General features: G+C 44.5%; 1 protein-coding gene across 2 annotated transcripts in view; it reads left to right on the forward strand.

Moving 5' to 3' along the window:
- Nucleotides 1–18,987, forward strand: part of EED (embryonic ectoderm development) — a 119,938-nt gene that overhangs the window by 31,169 nt on the left and 69,782 nt on the right. For both annotated transcript variants that reach the window (XM_086933972.1, XM_086933973.1), the window contains exons 7-9: nt 13,885–13,976; nt 16,986–17,119; nt 18,081–18,161. In XM_086933972.1, the coding sequence (XP_086790098.1) occupies nt 13,885–13,976; nt 16,986–17,119; nt 18,081–18,161 (307 nt within the window). The remainder of the gene's footprint in view (nt 1–13,884; nt 13,977–16,985; nt 17,120–18,080; nt 18,162–18,987) is intronic.

The following is an 18,987-nucleotide window of genomic DNA, read 5'->3' on the forward strand; positions in this document are numbered from 1 at the left end:
CAGTTGTTAAAAAAAAAATATATATATTTTTGTGGTTGTACCTTGATCCTAGTTAGTTACTTTCAAGTAAGATATCCTGTTGGCGGGAGTACACTCTGAAAACTACAGACACAGTCCAAAAAACTGCGACTCAGATCAACTGTGCAGAACACCTGGAAGCTTTTCAGAAAAGTTTTTTAATTTATTTGATATTTTTATGATGTGCAAATGCTGGTTATAAACCATACAATAAATACATGAATTAAACATGTAACACTAAGGATATCGTAGTGCAGAGGCGTGGGATCTTGCGGAAATAGTTATTTTGTGTTCAAGATAAAATATATTGGAAGGATTACTGGATAATTAAAAGGGTCAACCAGAGACCTGTGCCCCAATAATGACCCAAAAACTCAGTGAGGTCATGCAGGAATTAAGTGTTCAGGACGACTGGCAGGAGACCCACCCCACACTCCTACTTTTTACATGCCGTTCACTTACTCACGGATCCCACAGTAGGCTAGACAGAGTATGGGTCCCAGGTACTCCAGCTTTTCTTGATGCAGAAGTCACTCACTTGGCACACTTCCTGTCCGACCACGCAACGGTGTGTTGCTCAGTGACGTTGGGTGGGGGGGGAGGGCTCTACTGTGCTGGGTCAGAGGGGATGGAGATTTTTGCCAACTTACTCTAAGATTCAGTAGGGAGGGCAGCCCTCGCAAAGGTGGCAACAGATTACCTGGCTCAGAACTTGGGGAGGACCGACTGAGGGCAACCCAGTGGGAGGCTCTTAAGGCAATGGCATGGGGGGGGGGGGGGGCAGCATGGGACTGGTGTATGGGTTGGAAAGACAGCTATTGGGGGTAATGTGAGGGGACCAATCGGGCGTCTTTTGGCCTGGATCCTGCACAGGGAACAGGCGTACACACTGACCACCACCTTGATGACCAAAGGAGGGAACCTAGTCCACACCAGAGCTGGAGTGCTGAAGATTTTCCAACGGCACTTGCTTCGGGTTTACACTACGGTCCCAGGGGTGACCGCTATATTCCCTTTGTTGGGGAACTGGCTCTTCTGCGACACTTGCCCACAGGTGTGACAGAACTGGACGCTAAAATTACTGTTGACGAAATCCAAGATGCATTGCGAGCTATGCTGGGTGCCAAGGCCCCTGGGTCTGATGGTTTTCCAATGGCCTTTTGCAGGTCTATTCAAGCCAGCTGGCACAGTCTTTGCTGCAGGTGTATGAGGAGGCATTTGAGACTGGGATGCCCCTGGTCATGCGCGTGGGAAAGATAGTTATGCTGCTTAAACCTCTGAGGACACGATGGATTCTGTGGCGTACCGGCCACTCACCATGATAAACTCGGATATCAAAATACTTTGCAAGGTACTAGCAACCAGACTGGCCCCGCACATGGTGCACCTAGTCAACGAGGACCTGTGCAGGTTCATACCATCTCGCAATACGAGTATGAACATCAGAAGGCTGACACATCCTGCATGAAGTGCTACATTGCGACGAGGAGCTAGCTGGTGTCCATAGATTTAGAAAAATCAATCAGTTTGGTGGACTGAGGGTACCTGCTGGAGGTGCTGTGTTCGGTCCTTGGTTCAGCCGTTGGGTGCAGATACTATACACGGCACCCAGGGTCAGGGTGGGACATAGGCCGGAAGGGTGGCGGCTGTAGAGAACGAGACAGGGTTGTTCACTCTTGCCGCTTTTATTAATTAATTAATTAATTAATTGTGGGTTTATATAGCGCTAGGATAGACTCCCGGAGGAGTATCTCCGCGCTTCGACCGCTGCGAAACCCTTCCTGGCTTCCCTGAGAGATGGTCCCTTAATGGGTATCTCCAGGGTGAGACCAGGCATCCCCGGCGGTCTGGTGGGGCCGTTAGTGCAGATGAGGCAAGCTTATGCCCAGAGTTGCCGAGTGTGATCGCTGATCAGAGTGGGCACCGAGGCGAGAGAATTATCGAGTCCGCTGACCCTGGTCCAGAAACCTGCCGCGTCGGGAATCGAACCCTGGTCCCGGGCCGTCCTCTGCTCTCGGGTCTGCCGCCTCTAACCAGTGAGCCACACTACTGCACATTACCTGGCAATTGAGCCGCTAGTGATATGGGAGCGCAGGGAACTGAGGCATTAGTACGGGCGGAATCCCACACATTATATCCCTATATGCAGACAATGCTTTGTTCTACATCTCCTCACCCCTCTAGACTGTCCCGAAGGGCCATCAGGTATTTATGGGGTGTGGTAGGTGTTAGTTGTTGAAGCTAAACGCACACAAATCATTGCTCTTCCCCCTTAGCTCGGTTGCCTAGCCTACCCCGGGTTGACCTCCCATGGCTGTCTGCAATGGGAGACGGAGCACTTCCGGTACCAGGGTAATCAGGTGGCAGTAGAAGATGCTCAAATATTGCAACTCAACGTCTACAAGAGGATTACACGCCCTGAAGCGCTCACTGAGCTTCTGTACCACCCTTCACCTATCCTCAATTGGCAGACTGGCGTTGGCCAAAATGGTTGTGCTACCCCGCTGTTTATACATGTTGCAAAACGCATTATGTCCCATACACAGGCGGATATTCAGAACGCTGGACTCCATACTAATTGAACTTTACTGGGCAGGCTGCTGAAGCAGAGTGGCTCTTGCCACGTTGACCCGCACATATGAAGACTTCCATCTCGAGGCACCGAAACTGGATCTTTATTATTATGCCACACCGCTTCAGCGCGCTGCTTGTTGGCTAGACGAAGTGGATAACTGGGATAAAACATTGCAGTGCGACCGGGCACCGGCAGTTAGCCCACCTGCACTGTTACTGGAAAAGGCAGGAATACCTGACGCAGTCCCATATGTTGAGTGAGACTGCAAGCATTTGGCAGACCTTTGTGGAGGGAATCTAAAAGCGCGCACTGTTCCATGGTGAACTATCTGTGTGGGACCTCACCCCGGTGGGTAGGGTTATGTCCGGCATGTCATACCGGGCATGGCAGGAGGGGGGGGATGTGGCATACTGGTGGACCTGTACGCGGGCGAGAGCTTTATCACCTATGAATAGGCGTGTAGAGATTTGGGCTGGGTCAGGGACATTACTTACAATACGCCACACTGTCCAACCTATTTAAAGAAATATGGCCCACACACCCCTTAAAACACTCTGACCTTAGATGTAATGCTTACATGCGGAGCAGTTAGACATGTCATTTCCCTGTTATATAAGACCATGAGGGCAAATGTGGTAAAACCTCCCTCAAGGGCTTTCACTGCATGGAACGCAGATCTGGAGGAACCCGTGGAGGCTGGACACTGGAGGACAGTGGGCGTGACTGCAATTCTCAGGGACGGAGACCTTTTCCCACTGAATTAAACCAAGCACTTAAGACTGGGGATAAAGCTAAATATAAGAAGTTATGCCCTTTAAAACAATAACTAGCGTTGGAAAGACTTTCAAGCTGCTGCAAAACCCTTGAATTGCAAATTCACCAACCTACTGCCCCATTCTAAGATGATGGTTACAGGAAGGGGATCGAGAGGAGCAATTTAACATTTCAGGCTAGCAACAGGTTTGTCTTTTAAAACTCCATGGAGGTAGAATTTGCATACAGATCAATCCTGGTAATCCAGAAATAATTTTGAGAGCCATTAAATGTAAACTTGTCAGGTGTGATTGTTTAAGTGATCATAAATAGTCAAGACTTTTGCTTACCACAGGGTCTATGGTGCAGTCTGTGCACCATCTTTAGCCCCGCCTCTGGTAGTAGCACATGACTTCAATGCAGGATGTGCAGTTACGTTCCAAAAGATCATCAAGTCAAGTCAAAAAGGCTTTATTTCGACATATAACAATATCTTAAAAAGCGTACATACAATTAAAATTCGTTTCAGTGCATTTTTTTTTTTAAAAAACCGCAAGTTTTTACTATAAATGAATTTATAAGTTTCCTAAAATAAACATAGATTTAAAACAGACCATGGTAAAAAACGTAATTAAACAATTTGTCTAAGTCTTTTTGACCGAATTCGCCATGCCCACCCAAGGTACTTCGAGGTGGCACATGCGTAAAAGGTACGGGTGTCCGAAAGAAGAATCCTTAGGGCCACGTTACAATGCCTAGTACCCAGTGTGCGACACATGGGTTTTAGCCATTTTGACCGTGGGACTTTATATGCAGGACACTCAAATAAAAGGTGGGGGACAGATTCTTGGCGCTGTGGGCAGAAGGGACACCACGGAGCAGTCTGGTGTGGAATTTTCCAATGGCTAGTAAATTCCATTACGGGGAGAAGACCAATTCTAAATTTAAAATACAGGGACCTTTCCCAAGGGGCTGAAATAATGTCCAAATACAGCTCTCTAAAGGGGGTATCTTTGGACTCCATAAAATTTCTGGTCGACTTGCATAACGAGGTGGAAGAATTCCTTCTATTTGTCACCCAGTTCCAATAAAGCCGTTTTATTGTTGATTTGGGCGGGGCTGACTGTTGGTACCATGCTTCTTCCAGCCCCAGATTGGTAAGTAAAGCTTTGATATCCGTTAGCCACTTTATTTTCGCCCACCCTGTCGATCTTAATATCTCCCGTAGACCATCCGCATAACTTGAGAGTTCAGGGACTCTCCAGATGCGGGCCCACAGAAGCAAAGGGCGTAACTTCGCTAGATCTTCAATAGCCCGACAGCCCATGTCCAATTGCAGAGGCAAGATGGGGACAGAAGGACCAAGGGACATCAGGCTTCTCAAGAAGGTGTTCTCAGCTCGAGTAAGGTCTTTCAAGTTCGACATTCCCCATAGCTCCGCCCCGTACAAAGCAGCGCTTACTCCTCTGGCCGAGTAAATGTCCAAAACTGCAGCTATGGGTTTGGTTGAGGCTGCTCTCTGCTCTTTTAGCAGGGTCCCAGTTACTCTTTTTAGGTTTAACAGCATTTTGAACAGATGCTGGTCCCATCTCATGGAATCCACCAACCTGATGCCCAGATAATCGAAGGTTTTAGTCCTCTCCAATGCCACGGAGCCCAATGTTGGCGGAGGGCCCAGTTTTTGCGGAGGGTTCAAAATGAGGTACTTTGTTTTATCTGTATTTATGCAGAGTCCTCTTTGTTTACAAAAATCGTCAAAGCCTGAAAGAAGCTGTTGTAGGCCCATTGGCGATTTTGACAGGAGCAAAGTATCGTCCGCAAAAAGCAGGGTGGGAATAGAACGCCCTGCCAGGCGAGGGGCATCTGCTGGAATCCTTGACAAGTGGTCCACCACCCCATTAACGTAGAGCGAAAAGAGTGTTGGGGCAAGAACACACCCTTGCCGCACTCCTCTGTTCACATCTATTCTTCGGGTCTTTTGACCATTGGGGCCCCAGCGGATTTGGGCATAGTTATTTTCATGAAACTTCATGACCAAGTGGAGCAGGTAAGGTGGCAGGCCAAGATCACTAAGAACCTTCCATAAGTTATTTCTGGGGACCAAATCGAAGGCCGCCCGGAGGTCGATGAAAGCAAGATATAATGTGCCCTTCCCAATCGTAACGACCTTCCAGTAAATCATAAGTAGCCTTAGCGATTGTTCAATTGTTCCGGTGCCAGTTCGGAACCCTGCCTGGAGGTCCGAAAGGATCCTGTTCTCATCTGCCCATTGCTGTATTCTAGTTAGGAGGACCTTGCCTGCTACTTTTTGTGAGCAGTCTATCAGGCTGATTGGCCTGTAATTCCCTGGATCTTCTCTCGAACCTTTTTTGTGCAGGGGGACCACTTCGGCGGCCATCCAGGAGGCAGGCAGAGGTGCACCCGCCATGGCTGCATTCAAAACAGATGAGATCAGCGTACTCCAATCGTCTAGGTCAACACGGAGCAGGTCACCCGGAAGACCATCGGGGCCAGCCGCCTTGCGCGGGACGAGAGATTTTATTGCACCTTCCGCTTCTTTCTTAGTAAACAGACTTTCCTCAGGTCTCTCCACCACTCGAGAGGGCTGTGGTAATACGAAATCCAACGCTTCAACTGCGGTTGCCGTATACAATTTCGAGAAATGTGTAAACCATAGGTCCTCGGTTATGTTACAGGTGATGACTGTATCAAGGGGTCTGTTTTTCTTGTGTACTAAGTCCCAAAAACCTTTTGCGTTTTTTCCGATGCTGGCAGTTCGGAGATCCTGCCAAAACTTGTCTTCCCAGTCTCTCTTTGCTGTTTTTAGCTCCGTTTTATAACCCTTCCGTTTGGTGGCTATTAGGGTGGCATCTCCACTTTTCACAGCCAATATCAGAGCTCTCTTCATGGCACGACACTCCTTCGAGTACCATCCTGGCTTGCCCTGCCGATTATTACGATTAGGGTTTCCCTTTTTTGCTTTGGCCTTGAAGAGGTCCCCAATTGACAGCGAGACCTCACAGAACAATGCTGTAATCTGATTTGGGCAAAAATGGCTGACTTTTTAAAAAGGCACAGGCTGTAGAGGTAACAGCTCTGATGCATGCCATTTTCTCCTCATCTATTGCCACTTTGTCCCATTTCAGACGTCTTAAGCAGTTTGATGGAACCACCCCTCCCAATGGCCCTATCGCTAGTGCATCATGGTTTCCACTTCCTGGGATATTCTCTTTCCACCAGATTGAAAGGGTCAAAGAAAGAGCATTATGGTCACTATCCAGGGAGGGTAGGACTATCATATCCTTCATATGTACCCACAAAGAAAAGTTTAAAAGGATATAATCAATCCGGGATGAATGACCAACCCTGTTATGTGTGAGCCCCCGCTAAATCTGATGGTGTCCTCCCATTGGCTGCCCTTAGGCCGTGCTCTAGAGTGAGGGAATTTAGCTGGATGATTCTGGGGGTCCAACTGTTTATGATGGGAAGATCAAGTGACGGGACACCTCTCCTAGAATCTTCATCATATAAATCCAGGGATTCATCGGGCAACAAAGGCTCGAATGTACAATTGAAGTCCCCCATAACCAAAATTAGGGAATCGCTACTACACTCACCCAGGGCTGCCTCCAGGTCCAAGAGCGTTGGTGACAAGGCTCTCCCGGAGGCCCCTCGTGTATAGATGTTGATAATCTCCAGTTTTTCCGCTCTCCTCGGACAAGTTACAGTGAGATGCATCAAATCTGGAGATTTTTGGGGGTGATGGTGTACCCTCCATCCCAAAGAGATGTTTACCCAAACCAAGAGACCTCCATAGGGGCGACCTCTTCCCGAAGCTGGAATTTTTGCCGGGACAAAAAAAGTGGCATAACCCACTCGGTGCCTTGGTTCTACGCACCACGTCTCTTGGAATGCACAAACTGAGTGGGGTTCAACGAGCGCCACCCAGTCTGGGACATCTAGCTTGCTACTTAAGCCTGCCACATTCCAACTAATGATTTTCAGGAGTGCATGGTGCTGGGGCTCATTGCAACCGCCATTCCCACCCTGTGGACCTGGAGTTAAAAGTCCAGCCGCTAATTCAAGTTTATCTGACCCATCGCCTAAAAGAATGGGTAGGATTGGGGTAGGCGGGTGATGGGGCACGACATTATTGGACAAGGGTACCTCCCCTACTATACATATTGTGTTAACCCTAAGGGGGGAGACATTGATTGCCACTGAATTATTAAGTCACCAGCCCCAACCCTGTGGAGTGGCTGGTTGGGTAGGAGTCCATACCCTTGCTCTGGGATCCAAGGTAGGATAATGAGGAAACCATGCTCCTCTACCCCCATCTTGGAGAGATTTATTAAGCCCCATTAAAGGGGGGGGGTGATAAAAGTACCCCAAATCCCTGGTTTGTATGTCGCAGAAGTTGTGATGCGACTGTTGGCTACAAATCATGCCAGCTGCTCTGGGATCATTAAAGTAGATCAACACACAGTCCCCGGTAATAGCCTTGCGTCTGTTGCCAATCCAACCCACGCGTCGGACGAAGGCTATTCTACCATCAATGTGCCCTGGGAGGGGTCTATTAGCTTTTAGCCAGGAGAGCGTCTTGTGTTTGAGATCAGAGTAGGACTCACAAGAACCCTCTTCAAGCTCTGGTACCCCTGTTAGAATAACCACATAAGGCTTACAGCCAGGGGGAAGGCTAGCGTTTGGCGTGCGCCGTTTTACCCTGTCTTTGGCCGGAGATTTTACTGTGGTTTTTGCTGGAGATTTGGGCACGGCCTGTGTAACAGGAGTTGGAGGAGATGGGGTTGTGACACCCTTACTAGCGGTCATTGTGTTTCCAGTTACCTTAGTGTTAGGGGGTATGGGCTTGGGATTTGCGGCAAATTTGACCTTAAGTGCCTTGGGAGCCTGGATACAAGATTTATTCATTGGACGGACCAAACTAGACTCAAGGGTAGAAGTAGGTGGGGGGGGTATGGTTCCAGTGTTGGGTTGTTGAGATTGGGGAACCTTAGCCAAGGCGAGCGTTTTTTGGCAAGATGTAGGCTCAGGGAGGGCTGTAGAAATAGAGGGGACTAATGGAGCAACACCACTCCTTAGCCCACCATTTTCTTCAACCTGGGATTTAGCGTGAAATTTAACTAACGATTTCACTGCATAAAAGTTGTCCAGCATTGACTGCTCAAGTGAGGCTAGTTTGCGTGTGAGGCCATCAATCTTATCTACGAGAGGCATCACCACAGACTTAATGATGCTCTCAACTTGAGGGAAAATGCTAGCATCTATAGGAGCCATTTGACCAGGAATACCCTCAAAGGCAGAATCTCCGGTATGGGACGCTTGAGGGTTTAAGTGAGAAACCTGATTCGAAGTGGTGCCCCCTTTTGATGTAATGTTCCTGCTAACTTTACTGTGGGGTTTTAGAGAGCCTCCCCTGCGGGGACTAGCGGGACGCTTTCTCTTCTTTTGTGGGACTATGCCTAGTGCAGGGTTCCCTGCCGGTGCAGTTTGGGGGGCTACTACTCTAGAAGTGTTAATATCAGAATGACCTGCAGTGAGTGGGGAATTCACAGCTTCACTAACAAGCTCAGAGGTGCACGAGGCGTCAAGGATTTCGGGATTACAAACTAGGATCTGACCCCCTGGTGATGGGATACTAAGAAGGGAGGAAATGGAGTGTGTCGGGTCAAGCACAATACTTGGTGCTGTGGTGGTTACCCTTTCTAAGCTAGCCCTAATCCGACTCACTCTCTCGTCAATAGTAGGGGAATCAATTATTAACAAAGGAGTTAAGGGAATATGACCAGGGCTATCAGCTAGGGCAATGGCGCCCAGAGAAGAGCGCTTATTAGACATACTCAGAGAATCCCGGGATAACCTTCGCTCTGCCAAGATTATCTCCTTCTCAACTATGGAAACTGCACGGGTTATGAACTGGTCCATAGTACCTAGAACAACGTCTCCAGCAGATTTCTTTGTCTTGCAGGATCGAGTACCTGAAGCCATTGTCCTGGTGGCTGGATGTCCGCTTTGCGGAGCCAAGGAATGTAGCCCTGCCCGGCCCCGGACGGCCACAGACGGTCCCGCCCTTGTCCCGGGCTTGTCCCGGCGCGCTCCCGCGTAGCGGGTGCGGCTCCCTCCTTTTAATTCTACAACTGATGACACGAGAGGTGATAGGCGGGGGGCGTGGCCAGCGGGGAGAGCAGCCCAGGTGTTGCTGGTTGGGCGCGCAGGGACTCCTGGATGCTGGAGTCCCTGCCTGTGTTCGCTGCCCCGCTGGTCGACTTGCCTTTCCCCGCGCTCCTTCACTGGCAACCAGGAATCACCAGCAGCAGATGGCGCGCTGCGGGACCCGCGAAGCGGGTCCGGCGAGGTGCTGGTCAGCAGGCGATGAAGGTCCGTTTCCTGCTAAGGGTAGCAGAGAGTCCACACTCCTTCTCAATCCGGGTGAGCAAAGATCAGCTTCCAAAGGTCCCCAAAAGATCATGCTGTCTTGGAGCCCATCCAGTTCTTCCCATTTGCTTGGTCTCAATAGTAAGCACAGTTGTGTTTGGTACATGTATAGCTTTCTTAGTCTAGCTTCCTCTCTGAATTGTATAATACCTTCATTTTTTTGTTGTTGCTTGCTTGGGCATAGTGGTTTCCACTTTTCCAGGCTCATTTATTTCGGGCACTTTCTTCTCCTTAATGACACAAAGTCCAACTGTAGAAAAGTGTTCCTTTTTAAAATGGTCACCTCCAGTTTGTGCCTTGTATTTGATGCAATATTGGGTGAAATGCACTGGGTTCCTGCTACCAGGTCCCCAGTGCTCTTTCCCTAAACCAACTCCACTATTCAGTTGTTCCCCTACAGGTAAGACCTTTAACACTCCTTTAAGCACCTAGTAAATGGTATCCCTGGTACCTAGGGCATGGGTACTAAAGAGGGTCCCAAAGGGCTGCAGCATGTAATATGCCACCCTAAGTGACCCACCACCAAACCCATGTTGACTGCCATTGCAGGCTGCTTGAAATAGGGCAAACAAGTGTGAAAACACGACACGGGACACACCCTGTATGCCAGGCCCCCAGACACAGCATGCAATATATGCAAGTCATCCCTACAGCAGGCCTCGCAGCCCAAATCTGGGTGCATTATATTACATGTGAGGGCATATCTGCTTGAGCAGATATGCCCTTGTGTTCTCTAGTTCAATTGCCAGATAGTACAGGTGAACAAGGAACCCATCTTGAGTACTACATGTCCTGGACATTGGTAATTGAGTTCCCCCAGCTATGTTATGGCTTCACTGAATCCTATGGTTTTTGGTATCGAACAATAAACACAAAGTAAACACCTGGGTCTAGTAAAGAGAGGGGCGGAAAATTAGACCGTTAATTTCCCAACCCACCAGTGGTGGAATGTTTCATCATAGGTAACCTACTCACAATATGATGCCTTATCACTCTGCGGGCTACATCTTCCTCACTATCGGGAGGCGCTCAGAGAGGTTTTCAGGGGTAAGATAAATACCTTTATAAAGAGTGCAAAGTGGTGAGGGAATGCAGGGAGTGAATGAAAGAATGTGTTCTAAAACTGCCTACAGGGTAGACAATGGGATTTATTCATGTGTCCATGGGTCAGTATTTCAACTAGCAGTAAGCCAGTCTGGCGTGATTACATCTGCTGGATTTTCTGAAAGCGGTAGGTCGTCATGTTTCTGGCTTTGACCCTCCTCCAAGGTGTTGCTGCATTTCTCAGGACCTATGTGACAAATGCTCCTGCTTAAGTGCTCCAAGTGAAATGACTGAAATTAAGATACACCACCATTGGTCCAAATATATGTCCAGAGTAAAGGGATCCACTGCTAGTCTCCTGTAAAAGATAGTATACATAGTATTAGCCATGCAAACCACATTAGGAAGTGGGATAATAACCAATTCTCATACAATTGACCCACACTACCAATTGGGTGATCGTGGGAGTCATTTATACACATTTTCTATAAACATCACCCATGCAATAAACCTGTGCCCTTATACCAAACTAAGGGGAAAGGAGAGTATCACAGAGGAGTTAGTCCAGGCTTACCTGCTAATGTTTAGTCTAAGGCCTTTACTCAAACCCTGGCGTGAGGCTCCGGGTGTATTATCCCTTCTAAACATATCGGAGGAAAAACGGAAACACCCGATGGAGAGTTTTAAAATAGAGAGCAATTAAAAGTACTGAGGATTAAAATTACTACCAAATTGATCAATATATGACCAGTGACTACCATCTTATGAATATATCAAGCCCCTGGGAGAGGTTTATGGTCTGTGCTGCAATATTTGTTATAAAAACGTGCACAGAATTAGCCCAAATACATAACATACTCATTCAGGTGTGTTGTGTGGTATATAAATATATAAAGGTCACCACTCTATTCCTTAATACTTAATAAATAGAAGAATTATTACTGAATGGTCTAAAATACTTAATAAATAGTAGAATTCTTAGTCAATGGTTTAATGTATGCCTCTGAGCTATCTAGCAATATGTTTGGAATAGCAAGCCAGTTCTAAACGTTAGTAACAAGAATGGCTAGAGTTGTGTCAGTCAGTCAGTCAAAATACACTTTATTCGATTTTTGTTAAAATCATAAAAGGCAAAACATACATATATTTAAAGAGACATTTTAAAAATACCCACAGTTCATTTTGTTTATACATAGTGTCCATAAAAAAGTCACTGAATTAGTCACCATTATACATACAAAAAGTAACAGTTAATGTATTCATTTTTAATTTAAAACAGAACAGTTCTAGGGATTCTTTTATTTCTACCTCTGTACGCGGCTGTTAAAAAACTCGCTACACAAAAAGTGACATGTGCGTCCGGTAACCTTTGGAGGTAAAGCAAGGCAGGTCTCACTTGTATAAAGCCCAGTGTTTTCAGGAGGGGAATTAAATATTTTCTCCTCTCAGAATCGTAAAATGCACAAAAAAACAGGAAATGAAGAGTATCCTGATTAGAGAACTGATCGCACTCACAGGGTGGTGCATGTTCTGGTTTACCCCACGTAGGGAAGGAACCTAATGAATAGTGGATTAAATTCAATCTGAATCTGGTTAACAAAAATCTATGCAAGGGTTTAGAGACATATTGCAGGTAGGGTTCCATCGAGGGGGAAGAGGACAAAACCAGATGTGCTCTTACTAACGGTTTATTAACCTCATATTCCTCTCTCTCTAAGCGTGTCCTCCCCTGGAATTCCTTCTTAATCCACGCAATGTCCGCTTTCTTGATTATGGATGGTGTTGTATATAACTCAGGTCTTCCGAGGGCAGTGAATGATGACTTTATATATCTCAGCCAAGCTATTTTCATTGCCCCCTCCCTTGCAGTCACGTCTTTAAGGATTGTGTGATTTAAAGACAACTCAGTGTTTAACCAGATATTGGCCCAAAAAAGTAAAGGGGCCATTTTCAATCCATCTATGATATAAGGTAGGCCAACTTCCTCATGTATGGAGTAGGTAGGTGTGGAGTTGTGGTTAGTTTCCCACCACAATGAGCAGGTCAAGCAACTCTTTAGTAGCCGGATATTTTACGAGATAATTCATTAAATTCCCCGCAGTGTGACTATACTAGGACAACTGTTTGGATGGTATATTACTCGCCGAAACATCAGTACATGACCTGCAGAACTGGACTATTCTTTAATAGCCAGTTCCTGGCTGGAACTTCAGTGAATGCCCGTGAATTTAAGTCAAACAACTCACCAGCTGTGACTGCTTGTTGGCAGTGGTGCCACGCAGAGTCTTTTGTTTTTCAAGAAGCTGGCATCTTCCATACCCGCTTTCTGTTTCCGGCAATCCAGAAGAGTACAGGGGTGCTTGGCCTCATGGGACAGGTAGTCCTTTATAATTCGTACTCACTAATACATCCTGGCCCCTCAAAGTGATGTAAGCAGCTCACAACTGATGATGTGCATGTTCACCACAATCATAGGATTCTCATTCCAATAACTCGTAGTGCTGTGGCTCTAATGACAAACTAATTTTCTCTCTTTTCCCTTCTTTGGGTGCCTGATAGAGCTAGAGTTGCTTTGAAGGTCCTTTGTTTTACCTATTGTAATGAGCCTTGCGAGGTAGCAAAGTATTTTACTGGCTATGCATTATGAAAACATTACTCTGATCTATACTGTCCCCACCACTCCTTTATCTGTGGTAATCGAGCTCATCAAAACAAAGGCAACATGTAACAATTACTTAATAATTGATTATCAAGTCTTTCTACAGTACTTTTACTCCCTTTGTCTAGTGATCCAAATTGACCGCACAGTTATGAACATGTCGGCTGGAAACATTAAGAACTAACTGTGAGGCAAGCCACAGGAAGTGTATGTGTGTAGTACCAGGCCCAATGTTAATATTTATCCGCTTGTAGGTGCCACCATTCAGTGATGTGATAACTAGAGAAAGTAGTAAAACCTTCGGGAGAATTAAGTCAATGCGGCATAAAAGCAAATCTTTGTTTCTCATCCTGTTTAACATTAATATATTTTATCTTTTTAGACCATGCACTGAGATTGTGGAATATCCAAACAGATAACCTTGTTGCAATATTTGGAGGTGTAGAAGGTCACAGAGATGAAGTTTTAAGTGCAGTAAGTTGAACCTGTGTTCTTTATACATTAGTTTTTTGCTCGTTTTATTTATGGAAAAATGATTATTCGTGGAGAACCTATGGCATGGACTAGAAGCACAATCTCAGTATGTAATCTGAGAGGTTTTGCTATATAAATCTCAAAAGATGGACAAGTCAGTGCCCATCTCTTCAAGGCGATTCAGGTATTCAGTAATTTCAGCCTTCCTAAAAGCATTTGGTCTCTAGTAGACCTGCTGTAACAGTGAGCACTGCTTTTATTTTGTAGAGTCATTTGAAGGAGTTGTAAATTAGCAGACCAGAGTATTGTTTCTTAAGCAGATCAGTTGAGAATCCACCCTAGAGTTAGGATGCTTAACTTGGGCTTTTGAACATAGTCAGGACATTTGCTGTTCCTAGCTGCACAAGAATCCTGATTACCTTTAAAAAAAAATTGCATGAATTTCGATTTTGGTAGTGCTGCACCATCCAGCTATGAATAACAGTTTATTTTTATTTTTTAAAATATTTGTTTGGCATACATTTCTCAACTATCTGTAACCAAGGTGTTTTAATGGATTTGAGTGAGACTGAACACTCCAGTATTAGAAGTGTGTGTTCCTGAGTGCTTTAACAGCAACAAATAAAATAGTGATGCGTATATGATTGAATTAGTCGCAGCCATTGGCGATCACGCTGACATAGCAGACAAAAACAAAAGATTAATTCAGGCCATTCCACGCCGATTTGCGCATGGCATTTCTGTCTTGCTCCAGTAGTAACAGTCCAGCCAGAACTCCCAGTTCTCTCTTCCTACTCCACTAACCCCCAACCCCCTTGCAAAATTAGGGATTCCTTCTATCCTATCTTTTGGGAGGCATGAGCTTCATGCCTGAGAACAACCACCGCACTAGTCATTGAGGTATAGCTATCGTTTTGTTGGCCCTTAACCTACACTTGGGCATATTAACTGCAGCCTGGCACTGCTCCATGATCCTACCAGCCACAATTCCACAGTATAAAGAAGGCAGGTATCTGGTGGCCATAAGTAAGATGAGCACATTTGACGTCTCAACTGCAAATGTGTCAAGTGAGTTAGCCTTTCTAGGCAGATTTAGTTCCAAACCATGGCACAATATTACACCATTAATTACACTGCTTCTTGAAGAAAGGCGGTGTAGAGACGAAGAGAGTGCAGTAGATGTTTTTTTTTCTATGGAAACCACCATAGTAGTGAATACTGAACAACTTCTCGCAGCTGTATATTTCCTGCAAGGCTAGTAGCATTTTCTGCAGCATATCATCCTGACCTGATGTCCAAAATATTCAGTTGGCCAAAGGATGATCAGTTCCTTTTCGGGAAAATACTTAGCTGCACTTCTCCTGCATTTGCTATTTATAAATTCCAATGCCATTCTTTCATTTGCCTTAATTGAGGTCTCTTAATTTATCATACAGTACGAAAGCTTTGAGCACACGCCATCTTTAGTCCAAATGAAAGTACCTCAGTGATCTTGTCTTTTTAATCGAATAGCTTATTTCGCACCAGCCAACACGTGTTTAGTCTTCGGGTGAGTCACCCTACGACTTCTTCAGGGCTGAAATATTAACAGTGATTGTCTATGGTTATTTGTAAAACCATGCCTAGGTGCCTTTTTAAGAACAGCCTGACATTGGTGCTCCCCACATTGAAAACCTTGAAATCTAAGTTTAAGATAGTGTACATATAACAGTCTATTATTAGACAAAGTAAAGTAACCATGAGTAACTGAACCTAAATAAATCACTATATATAAAACGGAAGAAATTCATTGCCCTTGTTTTCAATTGCCACTTCCACCTCAGGAAGCTGTGAGGTATGTCTAAGATCACACATAGTAGCAATATTTATCCCATGCAGTGTAAAACCAAGATAGAGCATGCTCCGAAGCTCCCAAAATCACCTATATTTATACTTTTTGTCTGCAAATAAAATTCTTCGTTCTAAAGAAAGCAAACTCTAGGTTATATTATAATCCCTCTATAGTAAAATAATGGCAGTATTAAAAATTCTCACAAGGTATACATTTTATCAAGAAACACGTACCTTCATGTGATATCTGACTCGTATGCATCATAACCTTACTATTTATAATCAACGTATCACTATCAGTTCGTTTCTCTGTGTGTTTCCAAGGAACTGGCAGCTGCATCCTACAATGTAAAGTAAGGTAACATAATGTTGTGTTTCTAAGTTCTAGCAAGTGAGCAAATTAAAGCTCTATATCACTATGGTCACAATGTTCCAGCGTGCCTAGTTTCTCTCATTCACCCGTATCAATTTAATTCTTAATTTCTCTCACTTTAGTGATAGGAAAATCTGAGATTGTGGCCACAAGTAGAGTAGAATTCAAAACCAATTGGTAGCTGGAAGACTAATAAATGAAGTGTAAATGAGAGTTCAGGGTTCAGTTGCTGTTTAATGCACGTGTGCAGGTCCTGCGGATTTAACATTAATAAAAATCCCCAGACTGAAGATTTGGAATGTTTCAAGCATGTGACTTTTTGATAGAAACCAGAGTTTACAATTTTTAGTTAGCCTGCGTTATGGGATACATGTTGAGGCCTCTTATAGTAAAGCCTTTCATAAGTTATTTTTGGGTGGAAACAGTCCCAATCACTCGCATTGGGTATTATTGATATGTGAACTTTGTTGCTGTGTAAGGCAGTCTTAAAGTTCAGTTTATCTTTGGCAGGGGTTGTGTGTGTGTTCATGAGACTACTAAATCTTACAATAATTAAAAGGTTTAATTTGGGTAATTGGTATTTTAAGACTGTCCTCTTTGGGCTGCTCTCCCATCCTCTGCATTTGTTTATTTACTGTATTATTTAAACCAGTCTTTGGTTGCTAGCATTAAAAGCAGTTTGGCTGCTACAAACTACATTGAACTGCTCAGTTGCAAGGGGTCTTGTTAGTTACCAATGGTTGGAACCAACATGCAGAAATGGATATATATATATATGTAGTATATACATTTTCTTTTTAATTTAGGACTATGACCTTCTGGGAGAGAAAATAATGTCCTGTGGTATGGATCACTCCCTCAAACTCTGGAGGCTCAACTCCAAGAGAATGACTAACGCCATTAAAGACTCGTATGAATATAATCCCAACAAAACTAACAGGTAATTGGTGTGCAATAAAATCCCTTTGTGGCAGTTTGGTGTAACACTTCAATTGTTTTGATTCCTGTCTGATGTACTTTCAAAAGCTGTGTGGTTGTATATGTTTGTGTGTGTGTGTATATATATATATATATATGTACATATCCTATGCTCATATGACATATATGCTAAATATATATCTCTCACTTTGTACTAATTGGTATAACCACATTATTCCTTTAAAGGAAGTTCACATGCTGAAATATTTTTGTAACCAATAAACCGGTCTCCATGAAGACCTTTATCAACTGCATAAATGAAACTGGAGACCTATGCAGATAAACTGATTCACTTGTCTATTAGTAAATAATTCATGTTTATTGCTAATGTCAAACTTTACTAGATTCATGCATTTATTGCTTGGTTGTTGACCCGCAGGGCCTGAAGTCCTAGGAGTGCAAAGAATGTCTTAGAGGGTATTTTCTTGGGAGATAATTGAAGGTGATTTCCTTGCTGGAATCAGATGTGCAAACCTGAAAGCTCAGCCCCAAGCGTAAGGCATCTACCAAATTGGAAACTGGTTTCCTTTTCAAAACGTTGCCTAGCTAAAAAATCTAGCTCCGCAGGAAAGCAAACGCTATTGAATGACTATATGTTAAGCCCCAGCACTAGAGTAAAATGGCACAGATTGTAGGTGCGCAAGAGTTTCGTCTCAAATGGGCATCCCCAACCTCAGATGTATAAAAAAGTTTTCAATTTCAGTTTCCTTTCTGAGAATCCACTCCTTCAAAAATCCAGAGGGTATGTTCCCGAAAATTAGCGTTGGAACCACATTTAAAAATGTTCATCCGAGAGGAATTGTCCATGCTCAGTGAGGGCAGTCTTCCATTTGGAGACGAGCCAATAGTCTCTGATGGTAGATGGATGATAGTTTCAATCTGGTACTAAGGGGAAGTTCTAATATTCTCCTTTATGTTTTTAGGAGTGCAAACCAGTGCCCATCTCCAGAGGTGGACTCGCCCTCACAAAGTAAGGACTGTGATGATGGAGAGAGAACAAACAGGTAACAAGTAGGCATGTATTACCCCAAACTGTTTTAAAGTGTTACACATCACACAGTTAAGTATCATTAGCTCTCAAATGCTTAACCCAGTAAAAAGTGGATTGGAAGGTTAATAGACCAGCAGACCAGCATTGGCAAGGCTAAAAGGGCTTTTGCTGGGTGCCAGCCTTTTGAAAAAACCACAACAGAAAACACAAATTGGCAAACGTTTTCGTTTGGTGAGCTTCTGGGCCATCATTAATCCAAAAAAAGTATTGGTTGAGTTTTAAAATATTTTTGGTCGGCAAAAAACACCCATTACTGCAGTAGTCCCTGGCACCGAAGAGAACTACTTTTTGTTTGGATGTACTCCTTGTGAAAGGGCAGCATGCCATGACTCGCAGTGAAGTTAGCCAATGGCACATGGGGACTTATTGCTCCATCATGCATGCTGGAGTGGGTGGACTAAAAATGTCAATGACACAACATAAAAATTGATGAATTCTGGTAGAAAAGCCATATAACTGTCACTCACACAATTTTAGTAAAATCAAAAGTTCTTGGATAACACAGACCAAAAAAAGCTAATTTTCGGCTGTTGGCTGGCAGCCTCCTTTGCTAGGGCTTTTTTATGTTCTGTTTTTGTAAATCTTTATTACAAATAGATAAGAAGGCTTGCAAAGACAGTTAGGTCTGTATAAATAAGTAAACTGGCTAGATAGCCAAGGTTTCATACTTAGACATTGCTGCATAGATATAGATAATTGCCTGGATAGATGCATAGGTTCGAATCCACAGATACACACACAGCCAGGTAGGTAGATAAACAAATATAGCAACAGACCGA

This window comes from Lissotriton vulgaris, chromosome 8, assembly GCF_964263255.1.
Source record: "Lissotriton vulgaris chromosome 8, aLisVul1.2, whole genome shotgun sequence".
Taxonomy (NCBI): domain Eukaryota; kingdom Metazoa; phylum Chordata; class Amphibia; order Caudata; family Salamandridae; genus Lissotriton; species Lissotriton vulgaris.